Source organism: Arachis ipaensis, chromosome B07, assembly GCF_000816755.2.
Source record: "Arachis ipaensis cultivar K30076 chromosome B07, Araip1.1, whole genome shotgun sequence".
Lineage (NCBI taxonomy): Eukaryota > Viridiplantae > Streptophyta > Magnoliopsida > Fabales > Fabaceae > Arachis > Arachis ipaensis.
This window is the reverse complement of record NC_029791.2, coordinates 42277603-42304214: the sequence shown is the minus strand read 5'-3', so window position 1 is coordinate 42304214 and position 26612 is coordinate 42277603. Positions and strand designations below refer to the sequence as shown.

The 26612-nt window shown below is 34.3% G+C and overlaps 1 protein-coding gene and 1 long non-coding RNA gene across 3 annotated transcripts; both read right to left on the bottom strand.

Annotated features, from left to right (window-relative positions):
• Nucleotides 4636-5624, bottom strand: LOC107609491. Of its 2 annotated transcripts, XR_001613167.2 has the most exons (3): nucleotides 5264-5624; nucleotides 5057-5145; nucleotides 4636-4979 (listed from the first exon to the last, which is right to left on the bottom strand). It is a non-coding gene; the product is annotated as an uncharacterized LOC107609491 (long non-coding RNA). The 2 variants fall into 2 exon arrangements; XR_002351439.1 differs by having other exon boundaries at nucleotides 5057-5624.
• On the bottom strand, nucleotides 19003-24307 carry LOC107607153 (50S ribosomal protein L1; the record flags this gene model as incomplete). The annotated part of the gene is given in 10 exon segments (XM_021108025.1): nucleotides 19003-19390; nucleotides 19693-19739; nucleotides 20730-20817; nucleotides 20903-21010; nucleotides 21109-21153; nucleotides 21227-21294; nucleotides 21676-21778; nucleotides 21846-21887; nucleotides 22596-22673; nucleotides 23988-24307. Coding segments are annotated over 10 exon segments (795 nt in total). The 3' UTR covers nucleotides 19003-19312.

The window sequence follows — 26612 nt, the reverse complement described above, 5'->3', positions numbered from 1 at the left end:
ACCAGTTTCAAAACCAACATTATTTAAATCCAAAAACCCAATTTCTTCTTATTCTTAAATCGGAAACTTTCCCAAAGGCTCAGATTTGTTTAGTTAAAATTCAGAGAATACTTCAAAAGCAATGCGAAATTAAGTAACTAAAGTTCAATTTTCTTTAAAATCCGCTAAAAATCCTCCAAGGGTACTTCTTTGACCAAACCGCAAAACATAGGTCCCCTCATGTTTAAATCAAACTTAAAACATAAGCTTTCTTTAAAAGATTAAACTTGAATCACCTGTTTCTTAATAAATCAAGAACCAAACAATAGAACCTCTCGAATCCAATCCTTTTCTAAATCATATTTGAAAACAAAATCTTGAATTTCATAAAATTTCGGCAGTATCTCCCCTAAAACCACTACAAGAATTTGACAAATTAGCGACGAATTTTTGCGAGAAATATTTTTTGTCACTAATCCGTCACTAACTTGCGAGGAATTAGTGACGCACTAACGACAAAATTAATAAGCGGTCACAAAATACCCGAACTTGAGAAAAACGACTGATTAGCGAGAGATTTACGAGTAAGTTTGTTTCTCACAGATTGACTTTTATAGCTAAAAAAAGAGCGAGAAAAATTTTCTCGCTAATTTCTCACAAATTAATTAGCGAGTGACAATGTTCTAGCAAATCAGTCACTTAGGAGTTCAATCGAATAAAAGTAAAGTAGTGAGAAACAATTCACACACTAGTTCGTCGCTAAATAAACTTTGTGTGAAAAACTCTAATTAGTGAGGAACAATGTCCTTAGCTAATCTGTCACAAAGACTTGAAATGTATTCTGCGATTGACAAATTCCTAGCTAATTTGTCGCCAAAGTTTTTATTTTTAGCGAGCAATTTGTTTCTCGCTAATTTGTCGCATAATATTGTAAAATTAAAAATTAGGGTAGTGACAGAAAACAGTCGTCGCTAACTCGTCGCAACGGATATATCATTCAGCTAGGAAAGTGTTCCTTGCTAATTAGTCGCTAAAGTAGAAATACGGATATTGAGTGCCTATGACCTAAGTAGCAAGAAATTTGCAACTGTTTAACAACTGACACACTTCGTTCGCTGATTTCAAGTCGCTGATTAGCGGGCGAAATACATTTGTCGCTAAGTTGTCGCAAGTTTAATTTAGCTAGTGACTTGGCAACTGCAATCTTGTCGCAAAGCAAAAGCTATATCCTACCTATTTTGTAGCAAATTACTCGCTAATCTCGTTGGAAATCCGTCGCAGAGTTATAACAAATCCAAAGTTGATCGAAAAAATTTTAGAAGTAACTGGTCGCAATTGAGTCACTAATCAAAAGCTTATTTAGTGAGGAATTAGCGACCGTTTAGCAACCGATATACTTTTCTCATTTATTTCATGTTGCTACTAATTTGTTAGAAAAAATGTTAGTCCTTATTCTGTCCTTATTTCATGTTGCTACTAATCACTAACCTCTATATAAATCCATGGAAAATTCATAAAAAATTTGAAATAAATTTGCCAAACACACTAATGTAATTTGTCACAATTTTGTCACTAATCTAAAGCAATTTTAAACGAGAGAATAATTAAGGATTTGGATCCTCTAAAGTTTGAATTTTACTTTAGAGAGTAAAGTGTGATCTTCTACTCTTGAATAGTTTCTCTTTCATATTTATTCTTGGTTCCACTTATGAAATTAATGAGCACTAGTAACCCTAACTCCCTCTTCACTCTCCAATCCTCAGCGCCGAAAATCCTCATCCCCTCATTTCTCACAGCATTAAAACTCCTCCCTCTCCTCCGCCATTGACGTCGCCGGACGGCACCAACCCTTGCTCGTGTCCTGCGACCCTTTCCTCTTCCCCTCCCTTCCTCGTAGCACCTCTCTCTCTCCGTCGTCCTCCCTGGCAAGGCTCCACGCAGCAGCAGGCCAGCAACACATCGTCGTTCTCCACACAGGCCATAGCAACTCTCCATCAGCAGTGCAGGACGCCGTCGTCCTCGTAGCGCCTCTCTCTTTCCGTGGTCCTCCCTGCACTTTGCCACTCCATCATCAACTCATCAAGAATGGAGAGTCGGGTTGGTTCTTCAATTTAAGTGAGTGGAATGAAGAGAAGAAATTGGACTTCTTAACTAAAGAGTTGAAATGGAAAAGACCATTGGTTCCTCCTATTATAGAGGTGAGATAAATTGTTTTAAAAGTTGCTAGTCTAATGGATGGAGGATTTTTCTTAAGAGTAAGAACCTAAATGGTCCCTTTTATATTTTTGCTTCACAAATTAGTGAGTAATTAAAGAAAATTGATTGTTTAATTTCTCTCTTTTAAAATATTAAGCAAATGAGTCTCTTATAAAACAAAAGAATAAATTAATCTTTTAAAATTTTAAATAGTTTAATTAATTCCTCTACCAAATTATACTTTTACAAAATTATGGAGTAATCATTTTATTTGGAATTAATATGTTTAATTCTAAAATTTAGGAGTAGTTCATCAATTTTATTTCTATAAGAACTTATCACTATATCGGGTGCAAAACTTAACCATAAAATAATAAACTGTATTCTATTCTCTTGTGGTTTGAGTATATGAACTAATTTCAAAGTCATGGAATTTTCTCTTTCTATTTTCTCGTGGAAACAAAAATATGATAGTATGTATTTAGGATGTTGGAGAAAAGTTATATACACATATGTTAGGTATGTTTTAAACAGTTGTGAGGTGTGGACTACCCTTAATTGTGTATAGAAAGGACATATACACTGAATTTAGAATGTAAACTCATCTTTGCTCCTTACTATTTTAAAGTTAACTTTCGTCATTTTGTTGTACGGGACTAAGCGGTGGGGAGTAAAGAAGTAACAAGAATTTAAGTTGAATGTTTAAGTGATAAAATTGTTCTATTGAATAAGGACTTACGAGATATGATCGGATTACAAAGGAATTGATTAGTAATTGAAAATGAGTTAAACAACACATGTATTTATATACCACACATATCCAAGATTCTATATCATCATCATCACTTTATGCCTTTTGTTTAATTTATACTAATTGTTTTGCACTTCTTTTTCTCTCTTGATAATAATTTCATATAATTTTCTCATCTTGTTTTCTTCTATTTGATTTTGTTGTTTATCTTGATTAATTTCTTTTGCATGCAAACAAAAATCACATGACGTTGTGTAGTGTAGTGCAGTACCTTTGATTTTGACTATTGTTCGATTTTATGATTATGAATTTCTTTTCTTTTCTTTTTTGTTGAATTTCTTGCTACTTTTTTGGTGATCATCTTGTATGAATCCATTTATGGAATTCTGTATCATGGGTTAGTTTGGCTAGTTCTATGACCTCATGTATGGACAATTTTTTTTTATTTTTCTATTGATTTGTTTTTCTTTTTTGTAATATGCAGAAGTATGCAGAACTGATGAAGTAATCACCACTCAATTAATAGTTTCCCGGTAAATTTACCAAAAATGGGTCAGGCATTTTTCTCCATATTTCACCTTGAAACAGAGGTTGTTATGACTTGTTGGCATTACATTTGCAGTATGTAAATTAAATTATTAGTTTTATTATAGATTTGTAATTTTTTAAATTATAATTATACTATGTAAATAATTCATGTAAATTAATAAAAAAATCAAATCTTTTTATATTTTCTTATTTTCTCCCTTCAAAAGTGTGGCTATGTCTCCTATTGGCACGCTTTCGAAGCGTGGCCAAAACCAACTCAATTGGCACATTTCTAAAAGCGTTGTTGTATATCCACTTTTTTATATTTTTGGCACGCTTTAAAAATGTAGCAAAAATCAATTTTTCTTGTAGTGCGAAATATTTATCGACTTGTTACTAGTTTAAAAGGAATTTGCAATGACATTTGCGATAGTATTGCAACTAATTAAATACATATTTTCTAGCAAATTAGTGACTACTTCGGAACTTTGCTTTCTCATTTATATTGGCTTTGGTTTAGCGACAAAATTCCTACAAATTTAATTAAGGATTTTAAAGATTAGCTATAGATTTGCTACAAATTGTGATAGATTTACGATTGTATTAGCGAACAACTTGCGACGAGTTAGATTCGGAAAAATTCGTCACTAATTAGCGTCAACTAAGCATTCCATTTTGTCTACGAAGTTAGCTTCGATTTAGCGATGAGTTTACTGTGCTAGAGTTTGACGCTAATTAGCAACTACCTGTTAGTCTATTTCTTCTATGGAATTAGCTTTTAATTTAGTGATGGATTTGCGACTATGTATTCGGTCCCTAAAAAACTTTTCCGATGAATTAGCGACTAATGTGTTTGCCTCACTGATCTGCGACTTGTAATTAACGAGGAAAGCATTGGTTGCTAGACGGTAGCTAATCTGTCACAAATTATATTTTGCGTCAGATTAGTGATGATTTTCCGACTGTTTTTGTTGTAGCTAATCGGCTTTATTCTTGTAGTGAACTTGGACTATGCCACCCGTTTCGGGTCCCAACCAAACCAGTATACAATCCCTTTCACGGGTTCAAAACTAAATCAGTTTAAAATTAGACTAATTTCGAAAATTCATATCCTTCTTATAATTCAAGAAATCAAAATCCAAACTCAATCCATTTTCAATGAACCAACTTGTTTTCCAAAATTGTAATGAAATATTTCAGCAACCAACCATATAACCAAATCAAACAACAATCCAATCCAACCACAAATACGTTCATCACAAAACAGCCCAGCAATACATAAGGCTTATACAATCACCAAAAGTACATTTATCACATTAATATCCATTTATAACAACTCCAAATCATAAAATTAAGTTCTTTGAAAAGACCCCTACCTCGACACGTTCAAACCACAATCCAAATGACTCAAGAAATTCCTTTCCTCTCAACCCGAAGTCAACAGCAGCTTTAATTCATAGCCCGCACACTTTCGCCACACCATATACATCTTTAAGTCCCAACATGCAACCCCGGTTATTAATTCCTAAAACATCAATATCGTGGAAACCTCAAAGCACATAACAGAAAACCAAAGGCAAAGATTCCGAGATAGACACTTACTGGAATAAAAGAACAACGCGCCAGCCACCCCAAACTTAACCAGCAGCAGCTCCGACAGCGGCCAGGAGCTTCATTTGCTCGGCAACAACCTTAATTTTTTGAAATGCAAACCCATAAAATTAACCCTACAACATCTATACATCAGAGTCCTTAACCACAGGTAGCTAGAATGATTACAGAAAGAGCTTCAAGGTGCGGGCAACTCACTATAAGAAGAAGAATGACAGAAGTGGAGCGGCGGCTCCGACGGCGACCTTTGGTAGCGGCGACAGAGACAGATTCACGGATGGCGACGTGGTTTGGCGACGGGTCAGCTGGGCGGACCGGCGGCAACAGATCCGACGCGCATCTCCTCTCTCCATGGCTGAGCTCCCTCGCGGTTCTGTTTCCTCCCTCGCGCGTTCTTCACTCGTGACGAAACAGTGGCGGCGACGGTGTGTAGCACGGCGCGGCGGTGGCAAGGACGAACGGCGGCGCGATCAGCAATACTCCACGGCGGCGGCGAGCTTCTCCTTCCCCAGCGCCTTCCCTCTCTCTCGGGTCCCCTCTTTTCTCTCTTCCTTTCCCCCCCGTTGACTCGTGACGAAACAGTGGCGGCGACGGTGTGTAGCACGGCGCGGCGGTGGCAAGGACGAACGGCGGCGCGATCAGCAATACTCCACGGCGGCGGCGAGCTTCTCCTTCCGCAGCGCCTTCCCTCTCTCTCGGGTCCCCTCTTTTCTCTCTTCCTTTCTCCCCCCGTTGCGGCTCACCCATCCCCGACGCTCTCTCCCTCTCAGACCTCCCTCTTCCCCCTTTTTCCTTTCTTTTTCTTTTCTTCTCTCATTTTGTTTCAGTGTGTGTGTGTGTGCTTGTTGTGTCTGAGTGTGTGACTTGAGTGAGGGGTGGGTTAGGTACCGTGTGTGTGTGTGTATGTGTTAGTATGGGTAGGGTTTAGGTTAGTGAAGGTAAATTAGGGTTTGTGTTGTGTAGTGAAATTGGGAATTTTAGGGATTAAGACAAGGTAGTAATTTAAAATTTGATAAAAACATAAGTATAGAGTAATAATCTAAATTCAAATTAAATATATAATAACCATCTTTGAAATACCATTTTATTATCAACTTGAAATCTATTTCCGAATAAATACTAATTCAACAAAAATTAATGATAATTAGAGTAATTCTCCTTCATTTATAAAATAAAGTCAAAAATCTAAATATTAAAATTAAAGTATATAAAATACTCATTATTTTTCAATTAAAAGATCTCTAAATAATAAATAGAAATTTACTCAACTTATATATTATAAAAATCTCCGAAAATAAGATCTTAAATAAATATAATGGATCATAAATAGTTTATTAATTACGTTTCAAAATTCGGGGTCTTACATCCTACCCCACTTATAAAAATTTTCGTCCTCGAAAATTAACTTAATACACAACATACTAAAATAGTTTTGAATACTTTACTTTTGTATACTTTAGAAAAGTAGAGGTCTTGCCATATATATACATATAATTTTTCAAATACCGGATGACTCGTAAAACTTAAATATAAGGGAAAAGCATGGTCTAAGCAAAAGTTAAGAGATGGTTAAAACAAAAATGTTACAGGGGGTTACTATTTTACCAAAACTTGGAGCACAAGAAGGTGTAAGTATTCAAGTTCGGTGTTTGCAAAAACAAAGGGGTATCTAGGTGGCAAAGGTTTGAAAACAGGTTGACTTGAGCAAACAGGATAATGTCTGCGCATAAACTTTGTACCAACTTCAGAGCTTCAACTTCTCAACTTCATTAGTCACTTCAGAAACCCATAGCCTGTCACAAGCCTAACATCCACAAATTTTTTACGAGGAACAAACTACCACACTCTTCATAACATTGCACATTTACCGCTTCACCTTCTATATCCATAAACCACTTCTTAAAGAACTAATGTATCGCTTACTATACCTAAAAGTCGCACGTGACACTACAGCAATTCTCGCGCTTATTCAGAAGTATACAAGACCTTGGAAAAGGACAAGCGACAAAGACAAAATCCACAGGAGCTTGAAAGGATTGTTGAGATCACAAGTAATCAGGGATGCACAAGGAATGAAAAGTGCCAGAAAGGAAATTAGTTTGGCAATCTCAAGAATGACTCCTGAATCAATGAAATCCGATGAGAATAATAAAAGAAAAGTAGTGTTGTAATTTGAACAAAATCAAGTTGAATCAAAGAAGTGTGAAGTTTATAGAAGAAGAATGCCTTAAACTTAAGACAGTTTATAAGACTTGAGTTAGGACTAAGAGTACCTTCGAACGCATTGCTCATAAAGAATAGAAACTTTTTCAAAACCCATTTCACATTCTCAAAGAAAAGGCGTAACCAACATTTTGCAAAAGAATAACAAGAGTATGAATGTGGCATCACTTTGATGCAAATTTCATATTGAAATAGATTATGTAGAGTTTTTAAAACAAAATGAACACTAACTTGACTAAAAGCAAATTATTTCCTCAGATATTTAGAAAGGTAGTTAGGTGCATAACTTAACCAAAAGTATGCATAAAACTCGAAAGAAAATTAAAAGTTTGTTCAAAATTTTCTCAAAGCTCATATTCAATCAAATGTGTGTAAAGGTTATAACAAAGATAGAAGAAGTCAAACTTTATTTAGAAAAGAAAAATCTGAGGTAAAAATTTTCATAAACACACTTTTATCAAAAGCAGGGTTCCGCGTACGCACGATAAGGTTTTTAGAATTTCACGTAAAGAAGTGTACGCTAAGTCAAAACAATCTTATCAAAATTTAATAAATGGCTTTCAGTTACAATCAAGCAAGAAAAATTTAATTTAAAACATCTTCAAAAAGAATTCAAAACATCTTCAAAATAGTTCAAAACAAGATTCCAAAAGTATACTTGAAATTACCACTTTCACGGAAATATTCAGGAGATTAAGATGCACTTAAAAGGAAATCAGCCCATATGAGAAAGGATCTTTAAATCAAGAGAATTTAAACAAAATTCACTAGGATTGAAATATCAAACAAGTTTTCAATTGATCCAAAGGAATACAAAACGCGCAAGAAAATACAACTCAATCAATAGAAAATTCTCAAGAAAAAACCTTTGACTAAAGAATGACAATTAAGAGGGCAAGCGGTGCATTAGATGGAAACAAAGTCAAGCTAACTCGGATGAGTGTGAGATCCATAAGAGAAGGAAAATTAAGACTAACGGTGACGTTTACAAAAGTAAGAGAGTAATTAAATACATAATCAAATATGACATCCATAGAAGTGAAAAGCTCACAAAGGAATTGGTCCATCCTTAAAAGGGAAGATATGAATCCAACATTTTCAAAAGAGTAAAGAATGCTTAATTAACATGTTATGCTAAACCAAATTCAAATTAAAAAAAAATAGATCAAATGAAGTTTATTAAACAAAAATCAACTAAAAAGAGACAAAAATCTTCCTTTGAAAAGTATCTAAGTACATAATCAAGCAAAAATATTCATAAAAATTGTAATATAGTCGTTAGAAAATCAAGTTGTATATATATATATTTTAAAATAAGTATATTTTCTTAAACCAGTGAAAGAACTGGCGAAGTATTAGGAGTAAATGGTTTCTAAACTGCATAAAAAAAAATTTCTTTTTTCAAAGTTTTATTTAGAGAAGGTTATACCGAATCAAAAATGATTTTATAAAGGCTTTAAGAATGATGGTTGTAGATATAGTCAAGTAAGAGAGAAGTTAAATCACAATTTCTTTAAAAAGAACTCGGAATAGGAGCTTAAAGGAATACACTGCATCAACAAGACTAAAGTTGTACCAAAAAAATATATATATAGATCAAGAAAAGAGTTTAAACAAAGGAAGGCAAACACACCAAGGACGTTAGGCAGACATATGCGGATGGAATCAAAGGAGAAAGCATATGAACAGAGAAGTAGGGTTGGAACAATCAAACTACTTTCCAAAAGAAAATAGCAAACAAGAAATTCAAGATAAACCATGAAAGAACACATCACATGACTTCAACAGAAAACCAGGCACATAGCTGTAACCTTGAGAATTAATTTCTAACGTTCCCAAAATCCGCGATTCGCGTTTCCTACAACTCGCATATCGTCTATGATAACCCATTAGTGCTTTCATATACATAAGTCACTAATATTAAGCCGGCCAAACTTAATACCAAGAAGTATGCAATGATAGGCTAACAGCATTAATCAATAGACCGTCATGTGCATAAAGTTCTAATTCTTGTTATCCGAACAAGACCTACTACATGACAGACGTTCAGAGTATGCAAATGAAACATAATCGGTCCATTCCTCAGGCTCTACAAGAAGGACCGCTCTGATACCATAATGTAACACCCTAACTATCAAAATGTCACGCTTTCGGCTGAGCCACTCTGATAGCTCGGGTATTACGACGTCTTTTAAAATATTTAATACTATAATATGAGCCTGTTTAAAAAATTTAAACCGTATAACCGCTCAAGAAACTTCTTATCTGATAACATACAACCACATTTACAATACAACCCACAATACTTACAAATATATATATATATATATACATCATATCAATATAAAAACTTCACACATTGAAACTCATATCCCTCTTGCGAAAATTGCTAGAGATAAAGGCGAGGGAAAAAAATAAAAACTAAGATAATACAAAATAATGTCGCATAAACAGAAAAGCGAATAAAACTCTTCTGAAGCTTCGTCGTTCATATCCTGAAAGGGAAAAACCTGTAGGGGAGTGAGAACATCGTCCTCGAAAGGGTTCTCACTATAGGGTTACAGAATTGCTATAATAAGATACGAAAATAAAACCGTTTTTAAAGTACAGTGATTAATAACCACCTTATGCTTCTTTTCAAAACCAAAGATTTCATCTTCAAAATACAGAATCCTTTCTAAAAAAAACCACCATCCTTATCTGTAGGTTCCACAAGCAAGCGGGATTAAACCACCATCCTTGCCCGGAACACGCAAGCGGGATTAAACCACTGTCCTTGCCAAATAATTTATCAATATGTGAGTGGGATAAAACCACCATCCTCACTGCAGGCGGGACAAAACCACCATCCCTGCACAACGGTTTACGCACTGAGGAAGCAGGATTATACCACCATCCTTGCCAGGCCAAAAATTCTCATTATATTCTCAGTAATATCCACAGTCAATCATACTCAAAATCTTATTTCAACTTTTCCTCAAAATCAATTCTCTTTCAAATCTTAGTCACTTAATATAAAATTTTACAAAACTTCCAAGAGACTTTCAATCATCACCTTAAAACAGAACTTTCTTTGAGAAGACACAAGACTCTAGGGAAGAATAACCTGCCTCACTTCTTAAGCTCTTTAGAAATCCTCGGAATCATAGTTACTCAAACTGAAATCATTTAAAATGGAGACTTAAAACCAAAACCAAGGCATGTAAGCCAAAAGTTCTGAACCAGTTTCAAAACCAACATTATTTAAGTTCAAAAACCCAATTTCTTCTTATTCTTAAATCGGAAACTTTCCCAAAGGCTCAGATTTTTTTAGTTAAAATTCAGAGAATACTTCAAAAGCAATGCGAAATTAAGTAACTAAAGTTCAATTTTCTTTAAAATCCGCTAAAAATCCTCCAAGGGTACTTCTTTGACCAAACCGCAAAACATAGGTCCCCTCATGTTTAAATCAAACTTAAAACATAAGCTTTCTTTAAAAGATTAAACTTGAATCACCTGTTTCTTATTAAATCATGAACCAAACAATAGAACCTCTCGAATCCAATCCTTTTCTAAATCATATTTGAAAACAAAATCTTGAATTTCATAAAATTTCGACAGCATCTCCCCTAAAACTTGGACTATGCCACCCGTTTCGGGTCCCAACCAAACCAGTATACAATCCCTTTCACGGGTTCAAAACCAAATCAGTTTAAAATCAGACTAATTACGAAAATTCATATCCTTCTTATAATTCAAGAAATCAAAATCCAAACTCAATCCATTTTCAATGAACCAACTCATTTTCCAAAATTGTAATGAAATATTTCAACAACCAACCATATAACCAAATCAAACAACAATCCAATCCAACCACAAATACGTTCATCACAAAACAGCCCAGCAATACATAAGGCTTATACAATCACCAAAAGTACATTTATCACATTAATATCCATTTATAACAACTCCAAATCATAAAATTAAGTTCTTTGAAAAGACCCCTACCTCGACACGTTCAAACCACAATCCAAATGACTCAAGAAATTCCTTTCCTCTCGACCCGAAGTCAACAGCAGCTTTAATTCATAGCCCGCACACTTTCGCCACACCATATACATCTTTAAGTCCCAACATGCAACCCCGGTTATTAATTCCTAAAACATCAATATCGTGGAAACCTCAAAGCACATAACAGAAAACCAAAGGCAAAGATTCCGAGATAGACACTTACTGGAATAAAAGAACAACGCGCCAGCCACCCCAAACTTAACCAGCAGCAACTCCGACAGCAGCCAGGAGCTTCATTTGCTCGGCAACAACCTTAATTTTTTTGACATGCAAACCCATAAAATTAACCCTACAACATCTATACATCAGAGTCCTTAACCACAGGTAGCTAGAATGATTACAGAAAGAGCTTCAAGGTGCGGGCAACTCACTGTAAGAAGAAGAATGACAGAAGTGGAGCGGTGGCTCCGACGGCGACCTCTGGCAACGGCGACAGAGACAGATTCACGGATGGCGACGTGGTTTGGCGACGGGTCAGCTGGGCGGACCGGTGGCAACAGATCCGACGCGCATCTCCTCTCTCCATGGCTGAGTTCCCTCGCGGTTATGTTTTCTTCCTCGCGCGTTCTTCACTCATGACGAAACAGTGGCGGCGACGGTGTGTAGCACGGCGCGGCGGTGGCAAGGACGAACGGCGGCGCGATCAGCAATACTCCACGGCGGCGGCGAACTTCTCCTTCCCCAGTGCCTTCCCTCTCTCTCGGGTCCCCTCTTTTCTCTCTTCCCTTCTTCCCCCGTTGCGGCTCACCCATCCCCGACGCTCTCTCCATCTCAGACCTCCCTCTTCCCCCTTTTTCCTTTCTTTTTTGTTTCTTCTCTCATTTTGTTTCAGCGTGTGTGTGTGCTTGTTGTGTCTGAGTGTGTGACTTGAGTGAGGGGTGAGTTAGGTACCGTGTGTGTGTGTGTGTTAGTGTGGGTAAGGTTTAGGTTAGTGAACGTAAATTAGGGTTTGTGTTGTGTAGTGAAATTGGGAATTTTAGGGATTAAGACAAGGTAGTAATTTAAAATCTGATAAAAACATAAGTATAGAGTAATAATCTAAATTCAAATTAAATATATAATAACCATCTTTGAAATACCATTTTATTATCAACTTGAAATCTATTTCCGAATAAATACTAATTCAACAAAAATTAATGATAATTAGAGTAATTCTCCTTCATTTATAAAATAAGGTTAAAAATCTATATATTAAAATTAAAGTATATAAAATACTCATTATTTTTCAATTATAAGAACTCTAAATAATAAATAGAAATTTACTCAACTTATATATTATAAAAATCTCCGAAAATAAGATCTTAAATAAATATAATGGATCATAAATAGTTTATTAATTACTTTTCAAAATTCGGGGTCTTACAGCAACTCTATTCGCAACACGTAACAACCAAGATTAACTCTCATAACAACAAATGCTACAACACCTCAACGTTTAACAGGACAGCGACTAAAAGGGTTACCGGAACATAAACGCTTGCCACAAATAAGAAGTGACTGAACCATGAAGCGGTAGGTAGTGACTCCGGCAGTGGCAACTTGCAGCAAATCCTAGCACAATAGCCGTATCACGCCAACTGAAACCAACACGCAGTGACTACGGTATCCTCAGAATTCAAAAAGGACAAAATCCTCAAATAAAACCCTTACCGGCAACTTTTTTCGGCAACGGCAGAAGTAGCCAGAAGCTCCGGCGGTGGTCCCAGTGGCCTCAGAACTCCGGCGACAGCGGTGACTGGATGCAGCTCCTCCAGCCCGCGTCTTCCTCTCTCCCAGCGGCGCTCGGTCTCAACCTTCCTCTCCTACGCGACGCGCAGCTTGTGCAGCTTGTGGCTCCACGAGGACTCCCTCTCTCCCAACGTCGCTCACTCACGGCGGATCAGGGAAGCAGAAACGGAGCTCCATCAATGGTGCCTTGGACCATATGTATCTAGGCAGCGGCGACCGCAACCACCGAAACGGCGTTCACGGCCTGGCAGCGGCGGAAAAGGCAATGGAGATGGTGACGGATCTGAGGCAGGGAGGCACGGCTGCACGAACAGAACCTTCCCTCCGCCGATCTCCCTCTCTCCTCAAGCTTCTCTCTCCTTTGAATCTTGCCGGTGGTTGCCCTGGGAGCTCGACGACGGCGATGGCACACGGCAGCACAGCGGGTCGCGCTCCTCGTGTGCGCTCTCCCTCTCTCTTCCCTATCTCTTCTCCACCATAGGTGTGCGTTTGTTCGGTGTGTGTGGGTTGATGAAATCTGAGGGTGAGGTTATGAGGGGAAGAATGTGGGTGACGGCGGTGACTAACGGCAAGACGTGGTAGGTTCGGCATCGAGGTGGGGACGGCAGTGGCAAGGCACGGCTGGCCGGCGAGCTGCTTCCTCCCTTCTCTCCGTTTCCTGCTTCTGTTTCTTTCCTTTCATGGAAAAGGAAAAAGGAAACCGTGTGTGCTGCTGCTTTGGGGGAGAAAGGGAATTTCGGCTGCAGCTGGGTATGGGGAAAAGGGAACCGGGTCGGGTAACGGGTCGCTAGGTTAGAGTTTCATTATTTTGAAAATTAGGGTTAGGGTTACTTTTGTAATTTCACTTAAAAATAGGGATAATATAGTAATTGAAATCCAAATTAAATCCAACACTAATTGTATATAGAAAAATACCATTTACTCATCCATTTTACAAATTACTCTCAATAGAAGGTCCAAATCAAATAATTAGAAATAATATACTTACAAAATAATAATAATAAATTAATATAAATATATTAACATTTGTAAAATTAAGTATATTAATAAAATTCTAATAACTTAATTAACATATCAGAAAATTTAATAATTAAAAAGTATCTTCTTGCTATTTTAATATGTTGGCAATATTGTTTATAATATGTTTAATAATAGTATCTTTGTAAATATTTTGTGCCATTATATTTTATTGATTACCTTTTGTATAATATAAAAAAAAGTACATGTCAATATATAATTGTATGAAAGAGATAAAATAAATAAATTTAAAAAAACCAAAATTCAAACTAAACAATCACAATTTTTTTTTTAAATTTAAGTTCAAATAATGAAATCTCTTTCTCTTTATAAATTAATCCTTCAGTAAATTTTTGTGATTTGATTGCAGAATTGATTCTGTGTAAAATTTATAGTAGACTTTTATGCAAGACTAAAACTTCACTAAATAAAGGGTTATACTATGTGTATACTAAAATTAGTCATTAAATTAAAGTCAGCCACCAATATAAAATACATATTAAAATATAAATACACATCTATTATATTTACTATGTATTACTAATTTTACAACTAAAATATGCCACATGTCACTTTCTCATTGCAATTAAAATAAAATTTTTCTCTCCAAAATTAAAGAATTCTTCCCTCCTCTCTCATCCTTTCATTATCTCTCTCATTTTTTCACTCACTCTATCTCTCTTATATATCATTATTAATTATTAATTATAAATTTTTTATTTAAATTATATTATATTGTTATAAATTTTATTTTTTGTAGAACAAAATGGTAGAGAAAATAGAGAATGAGAGAAAAGAGAGAGAAAGATAAAAAAGAAGAATGGGAGTGGGAGTTTGTTAATTTTGGAAGCTAAAAAAATTTTATTTTAATTACAATAAAAGAAGATTTGGTGGCACATTTTGATTTTTCAAATTTCTAATATAAAATATAAATTATATATAGAGTGCGAAGGATAGAGAGAAATAGAAAAAAAAAGACGTAGATAAGAGAATGTAAGAAGGAGATTTAGTAATTTTAGAGAAAATTTCTCTAAGTTTTAATAAGAGAGTGTCATGTGACACATTTTAGTTATTAAATTAGTTAGTAATATATAAATATAATATATAATATAGCTATATTCAATTTTAAAATTTTAATTTTGTTTGAATGTAATTAGAGAATGCCATGTTGTATATTTTGATGGTACAGTCAAATTTATAATTAGTAATTGATAATGATATATAAGAGAGATAGAATGAGTGAAGGAATGAGAGAGATACAGAAAGGGAGAGAGAGAGAGGAGGAGAGAACTCTTTAATTTTGGAGAGAAAAATTTGATTTTAATTACAATAAAAAAGTGACATATGACATATTTTAATTATAAAATCAGTAGTATATAATAAATAATTTTACAAATGTTAATATATTTATATTAATTCATTATTATTTTTTTGTATAATTTTAAAAAAAAAACGAACACTCTCACAATCCAACAATTTTTTAAACAAATATAAAAAATAAAGCTTACAAATATATCTCGTAAAAAAATACTAATTTTTATTCCCTTAATAAAATTTTTAGGGTATCATAATATTTTTTACGGTTATTTTTTTTAGAGAAATACAAACAAATTAAAGAATAAATTATTGAAGAAATAAATTTTATTTTACAATTGTGCCAAAAAAATGATTCGGCCTTATACTTGAGCAATTTTGATTTTATTTTGTATAATGGTCTAATAATATTTTTGTCCAAGACCCAACAACACATTAAGATAATCTCAAATAACAATTCTATCCACAAGATAACTTTCTAATAATTATTGCACACTCCTAACCATCCTTCAGAATATTAAAAAGTTGTGAAACCAAATCTACTAGATATTATTATTTTATTTGAAGGTCAACTCTTGACCATCTTTAACTATTAATATTCTGGTCACCAAAAACTTTACCATCTATACCAGATAACAATAGATTCTTGGCAAGGCATAATGTGCCATAGGTTGATGAATTAGTTCGGAGAATTCTCAAATAATAAATAATAAGAGTATATCAAACTTAAAATAAACCATTCTATTAATATGTGAAAATATTTATTTCTGACATTTTGCATCTTCCTTTCCCATGTTTATATATAATCATAATTACAAAGAAAAAATATGCTTCAATACATATTGCACATAATATAACTAATTAAGTAGTTCAATAAGAAGCATTCATGCAATTCGCATAACCTTGCTTAGTAACTATGTCTTTCTTCATCTTTAAATATCCTTTCTCACCCAATTCTTCACTAGCTAATTCTCAATATAAACACAAATATGAGTATAATAAATCTGATCCTCAGATTTGTATTTTAAAATAATAATAAAAAAATAAACACAAATGTAATACTCAAATTTTTTGTATAAACACAAATTTGACCCTCAAATTTCTTTTATTTGTCCTCCACAATTTCGTGATACACTTTTATTTCCATAATATAGCAAAACACATGCTCTTCTCCAATATTAAAAATAAAAAGCTCTAGTAGAAAATTCTACATTCTCCAATAAAAGTTCTACTTGAGTAAAACATGAAGCTTTCATCGCCGACATCAATAGAAACTGACCTGATTGGTTAGCCACGGCCTTTTAGATCCCCTCTTCATTACTCAACCGGAACCTTCTCATACCCTATAATTTTGGAAACCTTGGAAGGACATTTAGTTATTTGGTGTGGGACTATGGGATACCTTCTCTTGCGGCTATGGTTGAAATTGTCCAAAACTACCTAGATTTCTCAAAGAAAATTGACTTAATACTCAATCAATTGCAATGGAGGCACTTTCAAAATTTGCACTTATTGTCGAGAGCCTTTTATCTCAAAAGCAGAATTTATTAGACAACGGCATGTATATGAATGTATATATTTTTCAATCTCTAAAATATGTCTCCCAAGCTTGAAACTATTAATTTGCTTTGTTCCCAAAGAATATCTAATATCACATTTATGTTTTTCTCTCGTTATGTAGTAAAGATTCGATTAGATTGTAAAATTGTTCTTTGAAATACCTCTAAAAGATAGGCTTGTCTTATATAACTATTATAATGTGCAGCTACTTCAACTTCAACTATTTGTCTTATATTCTTAGTATAAAGCCTTTGTATATAAGAGAAGTTAAAGTAGGTACATATCATCTAAGATAATTCTCTTTTGGAGGTATTTCAAGGAACAATTCTACCATCCAATCGAGTCTATATTATAGAATGAAAGAAAAACATGAATATGTGAAAGAAAAATCAGAAGGATATACACGTTATATTTATTGACTTAGAAAATTTGTATGATAAGGTGCCAAAGACAAATTTTTTGAAGAGTTTTAGAGAAGAAGGAAGCAAATATTTCATATAGAAGAATGCTAGAGGGCCAACAGAATTTATTTTTAATCAGCAGTTAACCATCAATATTTAAAAATGTGGAATAAAAATATGTTGCTGGATTACTAGACTAAAAGAATTAGGTTAATGGCTAAAAGTGATAGCCAAAAAAATAAATTCTGATGGTCCTTGAATATTTTTCTTCTGTATACTCGTACAAGTGCGTACATATGATTGAGTTATAACTAGGTTGGGATCCAATGGTGGTATTTTCTTCCGTGTCTAGGAAAATCTAAACAAGCAACAAAGCAAGAACACAACACAAAACTAAACAACAAATTCCTTTATCAAAATCTGCAAGAAATACACCTCAAGAGAACGTATCACAGCCAGTCAGTCAGCAACAGTATTAGCGTCTCTCCGAACCCAATTGAAAGACACCTCCCAATTCTTGCTTAACATCTCCTGAATCTTAGCAATAATATCCATATTATTATTACTTGCAACATAATTCATAATATTTTTCACTTTACAACAAAAGATACACCTCAAGAGAACGTATCACAACTAACTTTCCACGTAAGTATAAGACCATTTCAGACTGCCAAAAACTCATTTCTAAAGACTGAATCATATGCCAAATATTCTAAACTATCCTGCAACCAAGTGTCATAATGATTTCATATAATGCAACCAAACCCCGCCACATGAGAGTTCGGAAAAACACTGGCATATCACAATTAACTTTTAAGAAAATTTTTGTATAATAATTTAAGTTAATAACTTTTCATATTAATTTTGGTTGTGCTTACTGAACGTATCAAAAACCCATAATATGGTACATATTTTTAGCTGATAGCATCGTCTTCATAAGAGAATCACAAAAAGATTTATAAGGAGTTGGATTTATTGAGACAAGCATTGAAAGTGCATGTACTACTAGAAACACACTCATTAATGTCCAAATTTCTCTGCCAGTATTGTCATGGAATTTACCATAAGGAATCCAATAGTAATAGTAAGTTGGAAAATATCTCGGTTTTTACCGTCGTATTGTGGGATTCGTGGCTTATATCTCGGATATATCTTATATGTATTTCTGATTTTAGTTTCTATCCTAAACGAGTTTTGATTATTTTAATCTCTGAGCATGAATAACACTAATGATAGCAATTTCAATTATTTAAGGAATTTAAGTTTACCATATTACATATTGAACTTAATTTTATAAAACACTTATAATTAAACATTTATTTAACAACTGATGCACAGATTAAAAGCTAGTTTATAATCAAAACCGAAATAAAAGTATAAAATTTATAATGGTATGTGCTCATGAAAAATATACTGTTCTACCGCCAAAAAAAATTATTACTTTTATACTCGACCACTTTGTTAAAAAGAATGAGTAAAACAACACCTATAAATAGTTAAAAACACACGAATACATAATACCTAATCTGATGACCAATGTTTAGTATTAAGCATTTTTTTTTCTTCAAACCAAGTTTAGACTTTATTAGCAGATGTCATCATGTAACATATTACACTAACTCCCAAGTGATCTTCAAATACCAATTTGAAAAAAAAAAAAATTTCATTAGATTAAAGATCAGCAAGCATGCCACTAGCTAAACCCGGACACTAGCGACCAAAAGGTTAGCTCAATGTTTTTCTTTAAACCAAATTCGGTAACCTATATTTTACAAGGTCACTATTCCACTAGTTTCGCACAAAAATGTCACTATTCCAAGTAATTATTGACACATACATCTAAAATGAAACCACCTAAAATCAAGGTAATAAACAGAAAACTAAGCGAACATTTTGTTACCAAAACTTATAAGCCATGTTGAGAGCCCATAATAACTGCGCCTCATCCACTGACTCATACCACGTGCACTTTCTTGTAATTATCGGCTGCTTTGGATAGCGATTGTATTGAAACAGGTACTCCTGGCCCCATCTGCAACAACAACATTGCACTGACTTGGCAACTTGAAAGAAAGAAAGCAGATATACAAGAATTGAGAAAATGTGCATTATCAGTTTTTCTGAATTGATGATCCTCATAGCACAAATATTCCAAGATAATAAAAATTTCTGAACTGCATAGTCCATCTAACCTAGGACTAGTAGTAGGAATCAGGCTACAAGGCACTGTAGCACCAGGAGATGATTCATTTCTATAATATTCTGGTGGTTAAGCAAAGGCCAAGATAGTGGTGAAGTAAAATAGAACAGATAGGAGAATAAATTCGAGCTTACCGTGCTGCTTAGATGGACAGAAAGCACATACCCAGCATATTTGGAAGCTGACCAGCAAAAAAGAATGTGTGTCAGATAATAGAAATAAATGTAACACTAACACATGAACTTGGTGATCATGTTAAACAAAATAAAACCAGAATCAAGCATTCGAAGTTTACTCCTCCATGCAAAACAGAATCATCATTCCAACTATGTGAATATCTGTGTGAATCTGCATTACCATCACATGCTACTAATGAACTATCAATGTCTCATTCTCTACAGTAAGCTTTCCCTAAAATAAACCTAACTTTGATATATAATATTCTTAACCTTTCTCAGTCATACTTATGGTTGTCTTAAAATGATACCATATTGTTTATTTAAAATCTAGAACCTAGTTTATGTTAACACCTCCAGAATTTCTTGCAACGCATGGCAAGGGTAATAACCTGAATTTTCAGTTATCAATTTATTCCAATGACTTTCCCAGTTGTAAGAAAAATAAACACTAGTACCCAACCAATCATGGAAGGTGACAACAGGATTCCAGGAAAACCACAGGCTTAAGCTATATAAGTCAAAAAGAAATATCAGCATTAGTGCAAAGGATAAATCTGACTTAAGAACATGTCAAAATACTGTGATTTATGTTAGGGAATCCAGCTTAAATGCTATCAATTATATAGATAAGATCAACATTTCACTGAAAAACCAAGTGAAATCTTCCATTGTAAAAGAAAACCACAATACCAGTATACGTTATTTATGTGCTACCATTCAACATTAACAGTCTTATATATATACATTGTAGTCTTCATCCAGGTCAAATTCTTGTGTTTGCCGCCAAGGTTGAGAGATGGGAGTGTTTAAAATAAAACTTTAGACTTAACTTTTTAGTGTGCTTGGTTATTTTTTGTGACCAACTATTAAAATGCAACTTCACTATTTCAGGAGCTAAAACATTGAAAATTTCCTTTCCCAGTAGGTAATGGTAAATCATATTTTCTCCTGAGATAAAAAAAAACAACAGCACAAGGATATGTGCTACTTACTCTTCTTTAAGCCAGCAGGCTTGGCAAGCAAAACAGCATTCATAAATGCGCCAATATTCTCTCGTAAAGCCTCTTCTTTGTAGCTTACCTGCAGATAGTAATTTTAAGTATAAGATTACATCCCGTGCAGCATAGCAATTCCCATATGAATTTCAAGGAGAACATGATTTCACCTTTCCCACTCCAATATGCAAAATTGATTTACTTTCCATCTTAAACTCAACGCGACCTTGCCTTAGTTCTTTCAGCTGACCAGCAATATCACTAGTCAGAGTACCTAGCTGTAAAACATATTTGCAGTCACGAGTCAATACGATCTACTCATGCCGTGCCGTTCAAAAAGAAAATTAGAAAGTCAATAAGCATTGGAAAAGCTTACTTTCTTGTCTGGCATCAACCTGCGCTTTCTAAGATATTGTGCTATCTGCATAATAGTTCGCATAATCTTCATATTTCAGAAAAACCAACCAATCATTCAGATGACAGATTCAAAATACCTTTCCAAGATGAGGTGCCATTCCAGGAGTTGAGAAGCACTTGTCAACTTTAAGTTTATTATTACCACCTGTAGTAATTAATACAAATACAAACTATTAGATATGAATAACACAAGCACAAAAAAAAAGGCCTAACACATAGCTTAGGGTTTTATATTATTGGCATTAAAACTAAAAGTTATAATTGCTAAAGCATGGAAGATAAGCTTAATATCTCCTCTGCATAACTAATGGCACACAAATGTCTCGTAACTAACATAAGCATGTGATGAACAAAACACATTTTCCCAGATCAGCATGCCCGAGTTTGACATGTCAAAAACTATGAAAATCTGAATCTCAAGGGAAAAAACTTTCATGGGAAAAAGATATAATACCAATTCATATGATGAAATATGATGAACATTACACATACACACAGAGAAGAGAGAGAGAGATCAGTTCATTACTAGCAATCTCCTCAATAAGTTCTTTGCCACCAACTATATCAGCTCCAGCATTTCTAGCTTCTTCTGCTTCTGCCCCTTCTGCAAAAACAGCCACACTGACGGCCTGAAAGATATAAATAATTAGACTACAAACCAAGCATTATATGCAGTAATTAATAATCACAGGTTACCTTTGGAGCACCATGAGGCAGAATCACAGTACCACGAACTGCCTGCCACAGTTGGAACCATTATCTTCAGAAGGAATGAATTAACAGAACGCCATATAACAAGACGGAAAAAAATTCATCTAGCAATGATATGGATGTAGAAGCAAAAGAATAAAAAATATCATTTTCACTTAGCAGTCCTGAAATTTTTTTTTTTGTTTTTTTTTTTGAAAGAAATGCACTCAACATAATAAATAATTTAAAGCATGCAATGCTTAGAACAGTTAAGACCCCCTCTCCAACAAAGAACCAGAAAAGCTTTAAAAGGACTATCTCAGTCAAATATAATATATATATTCTTTAGGGGAAAAAAATCCCATGCAAAGCTAATGCTATTATCAAAATAAAAACATGCAGATGTTCCATGTTTGGTAAATATAATGTAAATTGGACCTCAAAATTTAACTATTAATGAAGCACATACAAGCATATATGATAGGTGATTCGAAGTGGATAATTTGAAGTCCTACAGGCAGTCTTCTTATCACATGGCAGTTATACGTATAAAGAAGGAATTTGCTTAATCAGTGGGATAATAATCATATTCTCTCTTTGATGTATTGAGACTACCACTCATACGATATATGTAAAACATGGACAACAAGTCATACTTTCAAAGCTCAAGCCGATATGTCAACTTAAAAAAGTTAGCCACGCAAACAAGACGTGGAACAGTTAAAAGAAATGTAATTGATATATACTGACTCATACCAGTTCTGTTCGCTTTGAATCAATACCCAATCTTACATGTGCTTCAACAGTTTCATCAAACTTTGCCTTGGCACTGACCTGAACAATAACAATATTTAAAATATATTCAAATAATAGTAAGTCGTGGATCATTTAATATAAGAAGTCAAGAACTCAAGAAGATTCATTCAAAGGATCAGCAGGAGGCCGACGGCCAATCAGTAGAGTCCATACCAAAAAATAGCAACTGGCACCAAGCAAAACTTTAAATCCAATAATTTACAAATCGCACACCCCAAAAAAAGGGGGAAAAAAGGAAAGAAGGCACAATCATGTTGTTACACATCATGATACTTGAAAATTTTGAATATATATGAGAGTCTATGGTGCCTACAGCGGCTATGGTGGCTAAACAATTTTTGCAACACTTAAAATTAAAGTCACTTTTTCACATGTTTTGCAGGTATCTACACAGTATAGCAGCGTTAAATTTAAATCCCACCAGAATTTTATAATTGTCCTCTCAGAAAGAAAGTAACATTAGTACACTTCTCCATCCATATATGATATATCTATGACTTATGGCTGTTACTTCTACAACTTCTATTGCTATAATTAGTACACTAACTTTTATAGGAAGAGACAGATAAATGCATATTATATACCTACATGCTACTTACTAGCAGCAATAATTTTAAGTCCACTTAAATGTAGAATTTCAGTATAGATTGCTGTCTGAAAAGAAATGACCTACTAGTGTTTACCCTAGTCTCACAAAAAGATTTTTATTTTCCCTTTTTTTACTTCTCAAAATGCATAACTTACAAGTTATCTCAGAAAAGTAATATTTTCAATGGTCTATACAAGTTGCTAAGGCAGCCAAAACTAATCAAATAATTTTTTTTTCAACCTCTACCTTCTCTATTAGCACTAATCACCTAAAACTAAACTTGGGCACAGAACAAATCCTACTGAAGCAAAAGCAAGTCAGCAACACCAATAACTAATCCTTCTCCCATAGGGTAGGCTGTATGGATCCCAGGATGAATATTCACTGAAGAAAGAACATAAGAAATCTACACAACCTAACCACCTATCTGAAAGGCAAATGAAAAAGAGAAAATCTGAAACATCGTCATTTTTCCTTCTTCAAATCAAAATCTGTTCCCGAAATAAACTTCCCCATCCACTATCTCATAAAGAAATTACTAAAACGCACCGCACCTGGCAGCACACCTGATACAATGTCAATGTCAATCTAAGTGTGTGTATGGATTAATTTTTCTTGAAATTGATTTTGAGATATACATACCAAGCATGCACTAAAACAGTTATCCACACACAGCGAATGGAAATCAAACTCAGAAATGAATTCAAAACTGCAATTTCGATAACAAGAACATATGATCCAACCTTAACTTGGCGAATGGCCTCGTTCAAATCAAGGACAGGGGGAGTCTCATTGCGCTTGGGCATGATCAGCATCGGAAAAGGCACCTTCATCTTCTCCTCCTCCATCTTCTTCCTTATCTCATCCTCAACCTCAAGCATCCTCCTCTCTTTCTCCGCTTCCTCATTCCTCTCTTCCGCGGTCACAACACCCGGATCATCGCCGACCTTATCCTCCGGCAGCGGCGCCACTCTCGGAGCGTAAGAAACCGGCTCAATCGAAGGCGCGTCCTTCACGTACCGAATGTCCTCCCTTGTCCATCCCCGCTGCGACTCCTCCCGGCATTGGGACGGATTGGAAGGAGGGTCTCCTTTGAGGAGGGTCTTGTGGTGGGGTCGGTGAGTCTTGTTGATCTTGTGGTAGTGGCGAGGAAGAAGAGAGGGATCTGTGAGAGGTGAGGGAGAATGGGGAGTGGAAGCGCGAAGGGTGTTTGAAGAGGAAATGGTGGCGGCGAGCTTGGGAGAGGAGAAGCTTCAGTGCCGCCATTGTTGTGTGTATGAGTATGAGAGAGAGAGTGAAGTGAGAAGAGCTTAGACTTGGCGAACCGGGTTAATGGGAAGTTGGGAACTCTTTGGTTTAGACGTAGGCTTATGCTTGCTTGANATATTTTTAAGATGGAACATTTTAGTTTTATTAATTTTTTAAATACATAAAAAATTTTCTATATTTAATTGTAGCAAATAACTTGTCATATTTTGTTGTCAATGACAAATAAAAAATATTGACATAAAAGTATGGATAAATATACGTGATATTCAGTTGTCTACGTGTGTGTACAAACAAGATAAATTAGTTATGGTTTCATGGGCTCAAGGCTTTAAAGCTGCGTCTTTTTTTTTCCATTTTTTTCCGCCATCATTTTCACTTATGCGGCTCTCCTCCTCATCCAGCCGTCTATTTCGCCATTATTCCTCTTCTTGAGTTTGAAACTGCGATTTTAATTCTAGTTTACCAAATTCTATCGTTGCGATCGCCAACCCCTTCTCATCATCTTTTCCCTCATATCGTGCTTGCCTCCAAACATGCATTCCAATTCCAGTCGTTGTTGTCATATTAACGTTATCTAGCCACTTAAATAGGAAGAATATAGCATAAATGTTTATCGAAAGGTGGTTTTTGTCTTTCTCCCCTTCTAACTATTGCCATCAAAGCTTTCTTTCTCATGTGAGCCTAACTTCTGGTTCCTTCCTTCTTTCGGTTTCTCAAGAAGGTTTTCAACTGATTTTTTATTTCGTTATTAATTGTTAATGGGCGGTGGTTGCTGTATTTCAAATTGGTTTTTATTTCTCATGTTGTTAATTGGTGGTTAGTGTTTTAATTCATTAATTATTTCTTCTATTCAAGTGACCTTATGGTTTGAAGGAACTTGAGTCTAATGGAGGAGAAGTTTGAATTTATAGCAATGAGGTTGATTTCGGAAGAGGATATTTGATTATTAAAAATGCAGAATCAATGAATGAAGAGTATTATTATCTTATTGAGAATGAAGAAAAAAGCCTAATAATTGGAGATATATTTAAAATGACACAATTTTGAAGTCCTAAGTCAAGGGACTAATTTGTCCTGTTTGCACACGTAGACAACTTGTATTTGTCCATGTCTTCATGTCAGTAATTTTTGTTTGTCATTGACAGAAAAATAAGGTTAGAGACTGATTAGTCCGTCAGAGTTAAACTTAAAAGAGTTTTTTGTGTATTTAAAAAGTTATGGGACTAAAGTATCTGATGTTAAAAATTTCGATGACTGATTTGAATAATTACTCTTAAAAATATCATCAAATTATTAAATTGTTGGTAGAAAATATTTTTAAAATTTTTAATAACAAAATTAAAAATACTAGTAACTTTTGTATTTAAAAAATTAATTTTATATTTGTCATGTAATAAAAAAATATGTAAAAATATTTGAATACTTATTTAAAAAGTATATTAAGAAAAATCAAAATTTAACGTCTAGACATTTTAAAATGATAGATTCAGATATGTTTATTGTTTGGGATTGACTCATTATATAAGATCAGGCTCCATATTCATCATTAGATCTCATAGTCATGTGGGAGAAATATGTACCGACTTCTATACTAAATGCTTCTAGAGCATAACGATTACGGGAGACAGGGATTTAAAAATAGTAGGATGCCCACGATTCTTTGGGAGGCCCACAATAGGATGCCAAATATATAAGGGAAGGGCCTATCTTTTCGGAGGTAACTAACTTTACCGTAACACTCTCTACCTCATGGTCAGACACTAACTTAGACGTAAGAGTGATTTTACAAGTACCACTCTTGCGACTCCACCAACAACATCCTCATCTTTAAGGTTACAACTAGATATCTCCTTATTTCTAACAACTTCAGATAACGACATAAGTTTATGATAGTGATCATGTAAGTGTTGTTAAAATTAAAGTCATTTTCTTTACGTTTTAATAACACATTTTTAACAACATTTTCTAAAAATATTTTTAAATAATAAAAAATATTATTTTAATTTTAATAATATTTTTTAAAATATCATAACTATTATAGCCCGTAATATAAAAATACTAGAATGGTTCTTGAAAAAAAATTTGCAATTTACATTTAA